Source organism: Bidens hawaiensis, unplaced genomic scaffold (genome assembly GCF_021521415.1).
Source record: "Bidens hawaiensis isolate Kalapana, Puna unplaced genomic scaffold, B.hawaiensis_p1.1 tig00004242_1, whole genome shotgun sequence".
Lineage (NCBI taxonomy): Eukaryota > Viridiplantae > Streptophyta > Magnoliopsida > Asterales > Asteraceae > Bidens > Bidens hawaiensis.
The window spans coordinates 545290-561526 of NW_027491253.1; the positions used below are offsets into that span (position 1 = coordinate 545290).

Consider the following 16237-nt stretch of genomic DNA (forward strand, 5'->3'; position numbering starts at 1 on the left):
GATCAGTCACATTTGATCAACGACCTTATCGACGGGGTTGAACCACCTCAATCTTTTGTTGTAAATGGAGAACTCTTCAAGTACGGGTACTATCTGGTCGATGGTATTTACAACGAATGGGCTTTGTTAGTTCAAGCTTTTACAGATCCAATCGCCGATAAACGGAAGTATTTTACGAAGAAGCAAGAGTCTGCTAGAAAGGATATTGAAAGAGCTTTTGGAGTTCTGAAAAAACAATATTATGTGCTGGCGAACCCGATACGTTATTGGACTCAGGAGAGGATAATGGACGTCGTCTACACGTGTCTGATCCTACACAACATGACGTTAGAAGACGAGGGCAAAGCTATCTGCCAAAACTACCAAGGTGACATTCCGCCACAACTGTCCACAATCAGTGATCAACAAAGACTTCATAACATAGCAAATATCAAGAGCCGTGAGATACACGGGAATTTTCGACATGAGTTGGTTGAACATTTGTGGGCGAGGCGACCCGATGATCTTGTATTAGATTAGTGCTATTATTAAGTATTATTGTTTGTTTAATTTTTAGTATGTTTTTTTTTGTAATTTGAATTTTAGATATTAATGTGTTTTTTTATTAATGTGTGTTTTTTAATAATTTATGAGTTTTTTTAATAATACGTTGTTTGAATATATTTATAAAAAAATAAAAAAAAAATTTTCGCTGGAGCCCCTCCACACTAGGGGCCAGGGCTTCAACGGGGGCTCCAACAACCCCCTTATCCAGTTTCTCTCTCTGCCACACGTCATAATATTATTGGTTGGAGCCCCCACTAAAGCCCCCCACACCCCTTAGTCTTATTATTACTATCATAAAGTATAATTTGTGTCTCTCTGGTAAGTGAACGGAATCATATTGCAACATTATGTTTGAAATTTGAACTTCAAGGCCTTGTCATTACATTTTCGATACATTTGCATCTTACCCTCTATCACCGTCATTTACTAATTTATTTCGCTGATAGATTTCTAAAAATTCTATAATATCCATGTATATTTGCGTCCATGGTCTTACAATTTTTTCTTTCCCTCCACATTCAAATGGAGATTATCCATATCCAAACTCATTGGCGAATCTAGACATCAATTTCAAGGGTAACATTCAAAAAAATTTTTTTTATCGTATTTCACACAATGTAAACCAGGACCGTGTCTGAGAATCGTGAAAATTTTTTAGGCCAAAGGAGAAAAAAAATTGGCCCTTAAATTAGTGAATAATAGGGTTTAAAGATTAAAATACATATTTTTTCAATATATATATATATATATATAATTAAAAAAAATTCAGGTCTATCGGGTGTCGGGCCTGGATCAGTCGACCACCCTACCCTGCCTCATAGTCGCCCTTGATGTATAGAAACACGATAATAAATACATTTAAACACATAGGGTGCAAATTTCTCTTATTAGGTTTTTGAAAGCTTGAAATCGAGACCTTACATCCTCTTCTTTTACTTTATCAAACGTTTCTCTTTCAACCGCATAAATTAAAGCATTAGTCAAATACTCATCACCCATTCGGTTGCACAAATCTGTCTTGATAAGTTTCATTTTAGAAAAACATCTTTCAACAGTTGCAACCAACCGGTAAAACCAACGCTAGCTTTAATATTCGATAAACTAAAGAAAACGTGGTGTGCTTTCCCGTTTCAACCATTACACGAGCAAGGTCACACATTACACCCATTTTTGCAAATTTATAATCTTCCTTTAAAGTGTGATAAAAGGTTGTAAGATCATCACTCGAAATACACCATCTTTCTTCATTACTAAAATCATTCGGACGCATCTCATAAAATGACACTATCTTAGATATATCAAACTTAGAAAATGAATTGAAGGGATTTAAACCATACATATTTTTCTAACAAACTATTTTCATGTCCTTAAATTTGCATATCCAAAACCATATTAAAAACTTCAACCTCAAAATGGTGTCGAGTGCGGTGTCTGGTGCAACGCTGTTTAATGTCTGTCTAATTTCCAATTTCTAAACAACGAGTATTATTTTTGAAAATGGTTAATGAGTTTTAAATGGTTCGGGCTTTAAACTTTGGTTGGGCTTTTCTTTGATTGAATTTTTAAATTGGTTGAGCTTTAAACAAATAGGGGTAACGTCATAATTTTTCAGGGGTAACGAAATACGAAAACTTGCCCAAAAAAATAATTTTTTACACTATCGACGAAAAGTTGAGGGGTAGCGGAGGCTACCCTGCTAAAGGGCTAGGTCCGCCCCTGCCCAAACCCACAAACTTTATTAAATAGGATCATCTTTATAAATCAGCAACTAGCCAAAGTGCCAAACCATTACCAGCCACACCATCAAATGTTACTATCCCTAAACCTGTTTCCTTGCTCGGGCTCCTAAACCTTTTCAACCAACCACACCATTACCATCAACTAAATTAAAAGTTAGTAAATGAAAATTCAAGTCAAGCATTAAGCTAACTAACATAGCAAATCCTCAAGATGTGTGTTTGTGTTTCATCTCGAGCACTTTATCCTCATTTTCAACTATAAACTCATTTGTTTGATCATGTGCTTCTCTTGCTAGCTTCTAATCATCAAAATCACAAGCAATGGAGTAAAACTAATCATTAACCTTTAGCAACATAAATATTTTAAACTTGCACAAGCATAAATGGTGAAAACATCATTCAACTATATATCATGCCACTTAATTTATCAAACGAGTCGATCAATAACATCATATACACTGCCTAATTGTAAATAACCCATATACATTGCCTAAATGTAAATAATCTTTTTATATACTTAACGAGTTAATCATTCATTACAAAAGATGTACAAGTTGTTCATTCATTACAAACCATGATCAACAAGTAAACTGTTAAATTATTAGAAATTGGAGCAATTCTTATTAAAAACTTGAATCTATGTAATTCAACGGTTAAGAAAACGAAGAGGACTAGGATTGATAGTAGCGTAGGACAGAAGCTCCGCATCATGCTCTAGTATCTCCATCTTTTCGGGGCTCAATGAGACTACGGCTTCAACACCACCACCTTTCATTGAAAGTCAATAAGCTATTGACTCCCGAGTTCATAGCATAAAACCATATCGGCTTCCCCCATCCAAAATCCAAGTTATAAATTCCAGTATTCAACAAGCTTGAAGCTACAATGTAGCCTCCTTCCCCTGACATATCCATTAGCTGATTTGATCTATTCAACACCTCATTAATGTTCTCATGCCCCGTTTCCCCTTTAATGGACTCGATTCGATCCGAGTCTATTTTTGCTATTGATTCTCTCAAATCGCTCATAAAGGTAGGCAAGTCCAACGGCCTTTTAGGAACACATATCGCACTAGCAACATCACAAAGGTTTCCAACTGAGTCGTCTGGCAAAGGAGGCGATGCTCTTTTACGAAAGTTGACGGCTGAGAACAAAACATGAGGTGACTCTGGACCAAATGGTCTTAGTTTGGATGTTGCTTTCGCAACAGCTTTCCAAATTACTGCAGTTACGGCTTCCATGCGGGTTGGTGGATGACTTGAGCCGGAGTTGGCAACCGCTTGGGCCTTGAGCAAAGCTAAAGCCGTTGAATCAAATACAAATCTTTTTGTTTTAAGCATTTTGGTGGTCAGTAACTTGGAAGGAAACGAGTGTTTTAAACATGGATTGTTAGGAAAGATCTTAGAGGTCACAAAAGTTGGTGAAATTGTATCTGGTGAGCCTCTAGCAGATGCGGCCCATGCTTTCATAAACGTGTAATATGTGTGTCCATCAAAGATCTTGTGCGATACGCTTGTGGAAATCCCAATCCCACCACAAAGGAAAATGTTAACCTGACAGAGAGGTCTCGAATATTAAGTAAGTGTATATATGTGTATTCATATGTTTGTATGTATGCACACACTGAGAGAGTCATTCGTTTGAAAACCAAAAATATATTGAGAACTATGAGAACCGCAAAATACCATTGTTCGCGGTTCTTTGTATATGACACATAAAACGGTTAGGTAATTGTCTCACTTTTTCCCACTCACTGCCTTAATGTTAATAAGTTAATTGTGTGTGTGTGTCGCTATATTAATAAACTGATAGGATTAAAACTTACTTGTATACCAATGACGTAATTTCCCATTGAAGATTCTCCGGTGCATGGACTTTGAGGCAATAACTCTCTAACCTTTTCATCATCCGGATAACAGATAAAATCTTGGAGCTTCTGGTTGACTCTAGCTTCTACGTAATCTATTCCTTCATCGTTGCATTCAATGTGACAATTATACTTAACTTTTCCAGCAAAAGGGTAGAATCGAGTAAGAATCTTAGATAAAGTCTCTTTGAGATGTTTTGATCTTTTGGTTACTACATCGGTAACACTAGCGTTATCCGTATTAGGAATAAATAAGATAAAAGGGGTGTAGACATCATACATATACTGGTCTAAAATAGAGAGGCTGAAGGTTCTTAGATGACATGGAGTGGGCGTAGTTGGTTTGATAGTTTCTCTTGAAATTATTTCCAGATCAACCTCCTTAACACCGTTTTTAAGTTTGTTAACGTTCAGTAACCTGAAATAATCGTAATAAATCGCAACACATCCATGAGTTACAAAGTTGATATGTAATTATAAATTACCTGGATGAGGATCGACCAGAAAATAAGGATGAACAAGAACCTCCATGAAGATCATAATATTGATGAGAAATAAGGAAACGCCGGGTTGCCTTATGGGCTGAGAATAATAACCACTTCATTGTGTGGGTGATGATCGATTAGCTTCACACAGCACACACTTCAATTTATAGGATGCAAAGCTAGCTGCTTCTATCTGACTCGTATCACCAAAGGTGTGATGGCCTATATATTAATTATGACTGTTGTCTCTACACACTAATTAGAGGAAATTTAGTGCGTTCATTTTCTTAACTAAAATGGTAAAATACGAAGTTTTTCCTGTCATTCCCACATTGATATGGTGGTAAATTGATCAAGGTGTGAAATAGGACATGTAACTGTTTCTTTATCTTTATATAAGTAAAATAATTAAAGAGAACCTATTTTTTAACAAATACTTTTTTCACGCTCTTATTTAAAAAGAAAATGAATAAAACTTTGAATTTTTGATGTCATGAGATGAATGAGAGGGAAATGAAAATAGAGAATGAGTATGGTGAAAATAATAAATAAGAATGAGAATGTGACATGCGCACACAACTTCTAGAATAAATTTGAATTATCAACAAATTTTTTATTTAATTGGCATCGGAGCCATCATTCATGAGCGGACCTAAAAAAAGAAAGTGTATGCTCGCGCCTAGCCCATTTAGAAATCAAACCGAGTCGACCAACTTGTTTCCAAACCAAGTCAAAACTGAATGACCATTTTTCTATCAAGCAGTTTGACTTAGCACGTGGGTCACATTTGTCGATAATATTTATTACTTTTATTTCCGACAATATTCTCTTTCATTAGAGCATTCGCATCCTACTCTGTAAAAATATTTTAACTCTAAATATATGGAAAATTGTAACAAAAGTATGTAATTTACCTCACATCCCATAACTTAATAGGGATATAGTTTAGAGAAGTTAATTTTTTTCTCTATTGATAGAGGCACAAAAGTCTAATCTTTATAAATTATTGTGAGTTTATGAAAAGGGAGAAAAAAATAATAAAATAAGCTTATGTGAGTATGGCAAAGATAGAGACAGATAAGAATGTGAGATGCTTTCAAAAATTAAATAAATTTTGAAGAACGCTGCTTTCTTTGTTAAATTATACGGATAGAGGTAAAGAATGAGATATAAATGTTTTTATAGTTGACACAATGAGGAGACCAAAGTTCACAAGGTCGAAACTTGACACACCAAGCTCTAAAGGCAAGGATGGAAATTGATTAGACACCTAACTAGTGGGGTCGCTAGCATTAATGACGAGACTGACATTTGCCCGACTAATAGTAGATATGCTAATACAAAACGGAGATGGTGAGGATAAGGTGGCCTAGACCTCAAAATATAATTGAAGAAACTACAAATATATTTTCTTAGCCGTAACTTTTTTCATTTAAAGTCTCTCTAAATTTTTACTTGTGAGGATTTGAGTCCATCACCTCTTAAGGGTCTGTTTGGTATATGTTAATGGAATGAAGAAGAAATGAAATGACGAGAGAATGAGATGGATCATTTCCGTTCCATTGTCATGTTTGGTTAACTTATGGAGAATGAAATGAATCGTTACCTTATGTTGTTTGTTAGGCACAAACAAACGAAAGAATGAAATACAAAAGACAAAAATACCCTTACATAAAAATATAGAAAATTTATCAAAATATAAAAATGGTAATGGCGACAGCGGTGGCGGTGGTGGCCAAGTGGTGTCGAGAAAGTAGGGTGAAGAATGGAAAAAAAAAAAGAAGGTAAGATGGTGTGAATGAATGGTTTTTATATGTTTAGACTTTAGAGGGAATGAGATTATTTGTGTAATCGTTGATTCCATTCAACTAATCACCAAACGCCCATTTTCTCATTCACTCACAATGATTCATCATTGCATACCAAACGCTACCTAAATACATTAAATGACTCGTATTTATATTTGTTTAAGTTAAAATGTAACAAATAGAGACCTAAACCATCCTGTACGACTTAATGCATCCTATACTTGTTACACGGTAAAATGTATTCAGGTACGCATGTTTGGGTAATCAGGTAATCCCATACCCGGTACGATACATGTCCCGAATGTTTCAGGTATTCCATTGCGCTCGGTGTTTTTTGCTATCCCCAACATGAAGGTGTAAATAGCATTGAAAGATGTTAATAAAATGAGCCTTTAATTTAAATACGTAAAAACCACACTATTTTGTCAACATTGTGGTTCAAACGACTCGATGATCTTCAAATCGTTCACAGTCAATGTTCCCGAATGATCAACATCAAGATTCTTAAATCCTTTTGAGTACAGATGCGATATCTTCATTGCTCACCTTCCCCATCTCTCTCAGCTTATACACAATATATTCTGCAGCACTGCATTAACAAAAACAGTTGATCATCTTTATGCAGAAATGTGCTGATCAGCATCTAGAGCTGACAACTCGGGCGGCTTGACAGGTTTGGGTTAGCCGGTTGAAATATTCAACCTTGACACGACCCGTATATTTATTTGTGTCAAAAACATCAACCATAACCTGGACACATTTAAAATCATGTAACCCGAACATGACCAATTCAACCCATTTATCTAAATGTGTCAAAAGGGTTGGCGGCTTGAACTTTTCAACCTGAACACAGCCCATTTATTTATTCGTGTCAAAACATCAACCTTAACTCAGACACTTAAAATCATGCAACCCCAACATGATTGGTTTAACTCATTTATCTAAACGTGTCAAACGGGTTGGTGAGTTGTAATCAAGTTGTTAACTTGTTAATTGGGTTGGTGGGTTGTAAACTTGTAATAAATGGGTTAAACACTTAAACGGGTCATCAACAGGCTGGCAGGTCAATATATTTGATTAAACACATTAGCGGGTCGATCTGTTTGATTAAACTAAATGGGTTACACATATCAACCAGAGCACAACCCGTTTAACTAAACGGGTCAACCCAAATATGAACCGTTTAGTTAAACAGGCCAACCCGAACAAGACAGTTTAATTAAATAGATCAACTCGAACATGACTAGGTAGTTAAACGGGCCATCCCAAACATGGCACGCTTAATTAAACAGGCCAACCTAAGCACAACCCGTTTCATAAATAGGCTACTTCCGATAACCCAAAACCTGATTACTCCTGTATCACATTTCAAGTTGTGTCAGAAATTACCACCCCTGGTTTTAACTTACCTTACAATTTTGTCATCATCAAGATCGGCTTTTTCAAGATCTTGAACCGTCATTTTCCGGTTAAGAACCCAATCTGCAAGCACCCGTCGTCTCTTTTCACTCCATAATTCAACCAAATACACAAACAATTGTGCTAAACACACTGTAGTAATCAATATCCAAAAAACCGCAAACAAACGGCCTACTCGGGTCAAGAAGCTCTTATCCCCATACCCGAGAGTCGTGATCGTTGCACAAACACAATAAAATGCTTCAAAGTAACTTAACTTCTCAACAAGTGACAAAACCAATGTTCCAAGAACCATTAGAAATATAACAAGTATAAGATTAGTTAAAAACTTATACTTTGCTTTATTTGTTTCTGCTTCTTTTATTATTTCGTTCGGCCCGTTTATGACTTTTACAAACAAGATTTCTTGCCTTTCAACAATGTAATCTGCTGCTTTGCTAAGAACAAAGCCACCAAGAGCCAAGCCTGTGAATACGAAAACACAAGATAAAGACTTTGCTAATCGGGTTTTGGGCCCCACGTCGCCGTACCCTGCAGCCGTCATTGTGATCACGCAGAAATAGACCGAGTCGAGAATCTTGTTGGTTTTCTTGCCACTAATTTGATCTTGGATTAGTGAAAAACAGACTGTGCCCGTGGTTAGGTATGCAATAAGGATAAGTGACATTTGTTGTAAACTAATTTGGTTTGTTGTAACAGGTCGGTTTTCGTATGTTTTTACTCTTTTGAGTAGCGTGTTCTTCAGATCATAATCGGCCATTGTTTGATCAAGATCGTGTAACAATTGTATGTGTTGTTTAAAGTGTTTGAAGGGAAAGGATATTATTGTAGCAATGGGGTGTTTTGCTATGTGACAAAGGTTGGAACATATGATTTGAGGACAAAATATGGAACATATACATGGTCAATTGTTTATTACATGTTAGTGTACATATAATTAACTATATTCACCAAGGTTGTAAAAGTCGTTATGCGGTCGTAGGCGGTCGACTAGGGAGTTGCGAGTAGTCGGGAGTAGTCGGGGATTACTCGGAAAATACCTAAGGAATACTCGGCCGAGGCGGGGAGTACTCCATCTAGGCGGGGAGTAATCGGGGAGTACTCGGCCGCCTACTCGGGAGTTTTACAACATTGATATTCACAAACTCATGGGAAATTGCTTATCAAAATCCATAAGTTATCGGTGTTTGAGGATGTAAATGACACGAGCTCGGCTCGCAAAAAGCTTGAGCCAGCTCATGGCTTGTCAAGTCAGCTCGTTAATTTTTTATTCTTTTACAAAATTGATATATAAAAGACAAAATATATTTTTTGACATATAACACAAATTTATAAACTATAGAATTTATAACATCATATACCTTCTTTTTAAAGATGAAGAGACAGATTCAAAATATTATGTGTTTTTTTCTCAATATTTTTATATCGAGCGAGCCACTAGTCGAGCCAACCCTGGCTCGGGCTCTGCTCGGCTCACTTACAAACTAGCTGTTTTCAAGCAAACTCCAAGCCGGCGGGGGCTTGTTTTATATCCCTACCGGTAACACCCAAAAATTTTGGACTACATTTTTTCAAATGTATCTAACAGAACCTCTATCTATGAATGTGAATCTTATCTGCCATCTCGCAATGTGCAAATAAATAAATAAATAAATAAAAAAGAGCAACATAAAAAAAAACTATGTATTTTGCTATCAAACATTAAACAGGAAACAGTAATACAATTAACCCAATCTATGATTACAATCATCATCACCATCATCAAGAATAATGGGCTCATTGCAAACTGTGGCTAATAATTAAGTTCATAACTAAAGTCAGTAATACCAACCATAGCAGACACCACCTGAGACACAATATAAAATCCACCTCCAAGAATGGTCAAAACAAGAATTGCTGAAATGGGATTCTTCAACAACTCATAAAGAGGCTGAAAAACTGCATACAACACACCACTACTCACAGTCAAAGCATAAAGCCCATATCTTCTCATATTATCCCAAAAATCCTCCATCAATGGACCTTCTGGCCCAAAAGCCAATGCCTTTTGGTGGTCATCAAAGCCCATAACCAGCATCATAAACCCAAGACTCACAGCTCCCACTATCAAATACCTTGAACTTGCATCAGAACCTATCAAGTTATCAACTTTTTTAGATACCCAAAATGGGTTTGTGTCTTTATGCCCAAATATGGTCTCAGTTGGGTATGATTTGGTGATTTTGGGTGTGAGCTTGACTTTTTCTGAGTCAAACAAGATGGGTTTGCTTGAAATGTTGGTGATTTTGGTTTTGGTGAGTTGTGATTTGGGGAATGATGGGTTTTTGGTGATGAGATTGAAGTGAGTTGGGGTTTAGAATTGAGATCTCAGAGTTAATGTCTTCGTGTTGGTTGTTTGAGTTTGAAATGTTTTTTTTGCAGGGAAGATAGAAGATATATGGCAGTGTGTGGTGATCATAAGCTGATCTTTATTGGATTTTGATTTATAGTTTTGGTCTGCAAACTTTTGTATTTTGCAAAACTTTCCCAAAAATATGTTTATTTGCTATTTGTACACATGCCCATGTTTCTATTTCTACTATGTTCAATGCTTGAGTTCGACCTCGGCTCAGTTTAATTTCTATTTCAAAAACGTAATTTTGGTTTATGAGTAATTTCTAAGCTTGAGTCTGACTCAATTACTGTTAATTTGTTTATATATTCTTTATAATTATAAAACTTTTATATATAATATAAGATATATCATTTAGTAATTTTAATCATAATTTTACATTAATATTTAGTATTAGTGTGGTAACTATTAAATATATAGTTAATATATTAAATAAACAGTATATAAATAGAGGCTTGTTTATGTCGATGGGCCTACTTGAGGTCAAATTTAAGCTTGACTTGATTCGGGTTTTTAGCAAGTGCCAAGTGCGTCTAGAGTAGTTTGAGCGGTTTGGCTCGTATACAACTCCATGACACTTGTCTTGCATGCACATAGTCCTTGACACTAGCGCGCAGGCAATCCTTGACAACACTTGGCATGCAACACATGCATGCATCACACATGGCATAAGGCAAAAACACTGAGGCAGCCCGGGCACATCAAGTGCTCTGCACTGTTGCTAATACCACTAAATGTGTCTTGTCATAAAAGAATATAATCTTGTGAGTTCTCCTATTTATAAGCAACTCACAAGTTTATCATTCTAGTAATATGGGACAAACTTATTTTGCCCATCTCACCAATATTCAATTCTCAAACACACAATTTAAAGTATCGATATTGTATTCATCTTCTTTGGACACATTATTAGTTAATTTATTAGTAACAAATAATAATAAAATAAACATTATTTGTCCAAGAATTTCCATCATGTACTTTACATGAAGAGTTGTGAATGTCTAGTCTTTTTTTAGGACACTTATGATTACTTGCGATCTTAGGGATACAACGAGCTATCACCCAAGCTAACTATTTGATTGTCTTGTGACATTGTAGGTGGCGCTTTGCGATTCCCAATATGCCAACGTGTTAAATAGGACAAGTTAGAACTTGTTCTTACTATATACTAGGTCAATTGTACCGACTACTCATTTTAGGTAGTATCTGATGATGGCCGCTAGCTATGATCCCTAATCTTCAAAATGAGTTAGGTCATCACCGGACGTGATATATATCAATCTGAATCGATCCACTATTAGGTGGATAATTATAATCCATGAAACTATAAGTCTACTTTTACTTTGCGAATTTGAAGTGGTCATACTATTCTTACATAGTAGAACTTCATTAAAATGAGCTCGCTATGAGAAAGGAGCATCATCTATTACAATTTCATTTTGATGTTATTTATCATCCATTATCTATTTTGCCTAGTGGGTACGGATATGGATATTGATATGAAAGAAATTTAGTAGAAATGAATGTATAAGAATAACAAAAGCCATCAATTCTTTATGATAGAACAAAAGGAATTTGCGGATATTCAATAAATATGAATGAACCCTTCAATTTTGAAAATGGTATAAAAGGTCGGCAAGTGCCTATTTAAAGAAATGGACCAACAAAAATAATTGAAAGGCTTTATATTAATAAGGGTTAAGTGGTCAACTATTCATGTTTTCTTTTTATGTTTTTGACAACTTCTTACATTATTGACAACTCCTTACATTATTGTAGCACTTAGGACGTGTTCGTTTCATAGAATTCGTGGGAATTCAAAGGAATTGAAATTAAAATCCCATGACATGGCGTGTTCGTTTCGTCGGAATTGGAATCTTAATTCGTGGGAATCCAAAATGGCGTGTTCGGTTGTCAAAGAATTGGAATTGGAATTCAATTCCTTCAAATTTCTTTAAACAAAGGGATTCTAAATCCTTCCAAAATGTCGAGGATTTCAAGGAAATTTATTGGAATCTTTTCTCGAGATTTTTTTTTAACGAGGACAACGAATAAAACATTTTAGTTTTTTTTGTTTTTGATTTATATTTTGAGATATGAATTTATTATTATTATTATTATTGAATATTTTTTTTAGTGGTTTTTTATCTAAAAAAATTCAAAAAAAAAAAATAAAAAATCCATAACTCAAAATATAAATAAAAAACAAAAATTCTAAAAAACTAAAATATTTCCGCCGTTATCCTGGTTAAAAACGATTCTAATTCATTTGCCAAACGAGCACATCAATAATGGAATGAGATTTTAATACCTTCCAATTCCAATTCCTATTGGAATGTTAAAATTCCAAATCCAATTCCTCCCAATTTCAAATCTATGCAAATTCCAATTTCATTCCATTCCGTGAAACGAATGCGCCCTTAGAAATTTAAACCAGTCAAGTTGGGTGAGTAATTAAAGCTGGTGGGTTTTGGTCGTCTGAGAGTTCAATTTTGATGGTTAAATTGTGCTAAAAGTTACAAAAAATAACAAAGATGGTCCATGAATATCACACATTTAGCATCCAATAAGAGTATTTCCCACCAAACATTTCAAACAACCAAACCCCAACATTATTATGGAATCAGAGACCACATACCTCACAAAAACTATAACTTACAAAAGTTCAAAAATCCAACAAATATCAATTCAACTCTTTTCTTCTTTTCCATATATTTTAACATCACCATAACTAATGACACCACCATTATCTGCAATCCAAGACTCACATCTCATGTGAACCCACAATTTCAAAACCCCTATTTTTAAAACCAAATATGTAACGTTTTTTATATAACACGCGCTCCAATCCCATCTAACCAAATGTACACGATGTACCTTTTTTCCACGTGTATTAAATAAATTCACAAGAATCCTTCAATCTTACTTCACCTTCATAAGTGCCAATCTTCCTATGCAGCAATTCCTGAAACACATAACATTTGACAAGCACACGCGTTCGGTTTATTTAACATGTTTATCGTACAAACTATGATATTGCTTGAAAATTGAGATATATACCTCTGTTTGGTCTGTTTGTGATGTTATAACCAACATAACCAACTGAGTTTTTCGGTATACCATCAGAAGCTCCGGTTCCAAGATCAAATCCAAATATATCAGGTAACTCAAGCTCCGGAGATAATGCCCGCCAAGCAAGGTCTGCATAAAACAAATCGCCACCATCGCCACCACCACCATTACTGATGCCACTACCACCACTGCCGCCACTTAAACCACCACCATTGCCACCGCCACTAAAGTCCCCACCAGCACCACTAAGACCACCACCATTGCTGCCACCACTAAAACCACCACTTCCACCATCACTGTCACCGCCACCACCACTAAAACCATTACTCCCCACATACCCAGCTTTACTATTTTCACTTTCATAGTTGAGATTATCTCCAACGAAGCTACCATTACCACCACCAACACCACCACTACTAAAACCGCTGCCGCCGCTAAAACCATTACTCCCCCTATACCCAGCATTACTATTTTCAGTTTCATAGCTGAGATTACTTCCAAAGAAGCTACCATTACCACTACCACCACCACTACTAAAACCGCCGCTGCTACTAAAACTATTACTCCCCTTATAACCAACATTACTCTCTTCATTTCCATAGTTGAGATTACCACCAATATAACTAGCATTACCACCACCAACGCCGCCACCTTGGCCACCACTAGAACCACCCCAAATGTTGCTCAAATTGTGGCTCCCACACGCCCAAATGTCATAATTAGTTGGCTTCAAAACAGAACCATTTCCACCACCACCACCACCACCACGGCCCCCTCCCAACCCGTACCCAAACGGGTCAGCAAACCTATTTAAACCTACACCATACGTTTGATTAATCACATGTGCATGTCCAATATCAGACCTATAACTACCATTCCCACCATATTTAACACCCAAACCCAAATCAAAATTCAATCCCATATCATAACCAGACCTACCAACAAAGCCCGGACTAAATCTTGGACTATTATACCCCGGACTTAAACCATAGTCAAACAAACTACCACCTCTACTTAACCCATAGCTAATTCCACTCATCGGACTTTTAACCGAACCAGAAGAACCCTCTTTTGGAACTGCACGTTTGACTTCAACCATTTTACCATTAAGTTCATGGAATGTTTGCATCAATGCTTTATCAACTGATTCTTCAGACTCATAAGTTATAAATCCAAAACCTCTAGGCCTATTTGTGTTATGATCATACATCACAACAACGTCGGTTATTATTCCATATTGATTAAAATAGTTTTTAAAATCCGTTTCAGTTACTGAAGATGCCAAACCGCCAACAAAGATCTTTTTCGTGCGAATGGGCCCCGGTGAACTCCGGTTAATAACCTGGTGATCATCTCTTGGAACCGCCTTCTTTGCCTCAACCTACAGAGCAAGTTAAAGAAAAATAAATCGTAATCAAACTATATAAAACAAGTGTAATGAGTAATGAGAGTTTAATATTGAATAAGAACTTACCGCTCTACCATCAATTATATGTTTTTCTTTCACAACTCTTTCAGCAACAGCAGGGTCAGAAAACACAACAAAACCAAACCCACGAGCACGACCCGTCGTCCGATCCTTCATGATTATGGCTTCAACAACTTCACCAAAAGTTTCGAAATACGCCTTTAAACTTTCTTCATTTGTGTCCCATGAAATCCCACCAATGAACAGCTTCCCATACTCCATTTCCATCCTACACAATCAAAAACTAAAAATCAATAATTTGTTTCCAATCAACACGTTTCAGCAACTAATCTAGACAAAATTCACACAGAATCCACACTCATAGATCTCATCAAACTCACACACAACAAAAGCACAAACAAAAACAGAACACATATTCAGTCAGGACTTTCATCAAACACCTTATCTGCATAACCACCACATCCCAAATCAACCCAAATCAATACAATAAAAAATCCCAATTTTGAGAAAAGAATCTCACCAGAAGCTAAACAAGAAATGGGTATTATCAGATTCAATCAAAAAGCATCGGATCTTCCACCGATCAATCGGAAGCCCTAGAACAAGAAATTAAAGATTTTGATTGCAAAATTCGAACTCAAAAGGTGTAAATTGATGTTAAATATCGACAATTGATGATGGTTTATTAACCGATTACGACAAAGGATTGATAATTGAAGATCTGTGATGTTATTTTGTTATATATGGATTGAAGAAGATGATGGCTGTTTAGCTACCTGGCCTCGTCTCTTCACGGGTAAGAAAATGTGGAGACCATGAAAGAAAGAATGGAGGGGTGGCTGACTGCAAGCTTTTAAATTACTCATTTTCAACCATTTTTATTCTTTTTTGTTTTGTAAAAATTGGAATGTTTTTTTCATATGCTTTGGTTGACGGGTTGAATTATTTAACTTAAAATAACCTCTATCTTTTTCGTGTTGGAATCATCAACGTTAACTATTTAAATATGTCAAATTGATTGATGGGTAATAATAATAAACGAATTGATGACTTGTAAAAAATGGGTAAATATGTCGGTGGGACGACCTACTTAATCAAACATGTTAACGGGTTAAGCAAGTAAACCCTAACACAACCCATTTTTATTATTATTATTATTGTGTGAAAAACAACAATCATAACCCAAACATACTTTGAGCATATAACCTGAACACGAGTCATAAAACTCATTTATCTAAATATATCAAATGGGTGGATAAGTAGTAATCAAGTCGTAAACGTCTAAATTAAGTTGGTGGGTTTTAGAAAATTGGTTAAAAGTGTTAGCGAGTCGACTTGTTTAATCAAACAAGTTGGCATGCCGGCCTATTTGACTATACAGTTTAAATGGTCATTCTGAATACAACTCATTTGATTAAAACACAAATCTAAAACCGATATAAGTTTTAAAAAGATAGAACCCAAAACCAGATTATTTTTG

The 16237-nt window shown here is 35.8% G+C and overlaps 2 protein-coding genes and 1 pseudogene across 2 annotated transcripts; all 3 read right to left on the reverse strand.

Annotated features, from left to right (window-relative positions):
- Positions 1–2931: 2931 nt before the first annotated feature.
- Positions 2932–4756, reverse strand: LOC143625846 (epi-neemfruitin B 7-O-acetyltransferse L7AT-like; annotated as a pseudogene).
- A 2150-nt stretch (positions 4757–6906) lies between these two features.
- On the reverse strand, positions 6907–8638 carry LOC143625902 (two pore potassium channel a-like). Its single transcript, XM_077096119.1, has 2 exons — positions 7855–8638; positions 6907–7034 (listed from the first exon to the last, which is right to left on the reverse strand). The coding sequence occupies exons 1-2, from the start codon at positions 8622–8624 to the stop codon at positions 6950–6952; spliced, it is 855 nt and encodes a 284-aa protein (XP_076952234.1). The 5' UTR covers positions 8625–8638; the 3' UTR covers positions 6907–6949.
- A 4638-nt stretch (positions 8639–13276) lies between these two features.
- Positions 13277–15339, reverse strand: LOC143625903 (uncharacterized). The gene is made up of 5 exons (XM_077096120.1): positions 15278–15339; positions 14803–15025; positions 13851–14709; positions 13735–13744; positions 13277–13516 (listed from the first exon to the last, which is right to left on the reverse strand). Exons 2-5 carry the CDS (start codon positions 15022–15024, stop codon positions 13285–13287), a joined length of 1323 nt encoding a protein of 440 aa, XP_076952235.1. The 5' UTR covers position 15025; positions 15278–15339; the 3' UTR covers positions 13277–13284.
- Between the last annotated feature and the right edge of the window lie 898 nt (positions 15340–16237).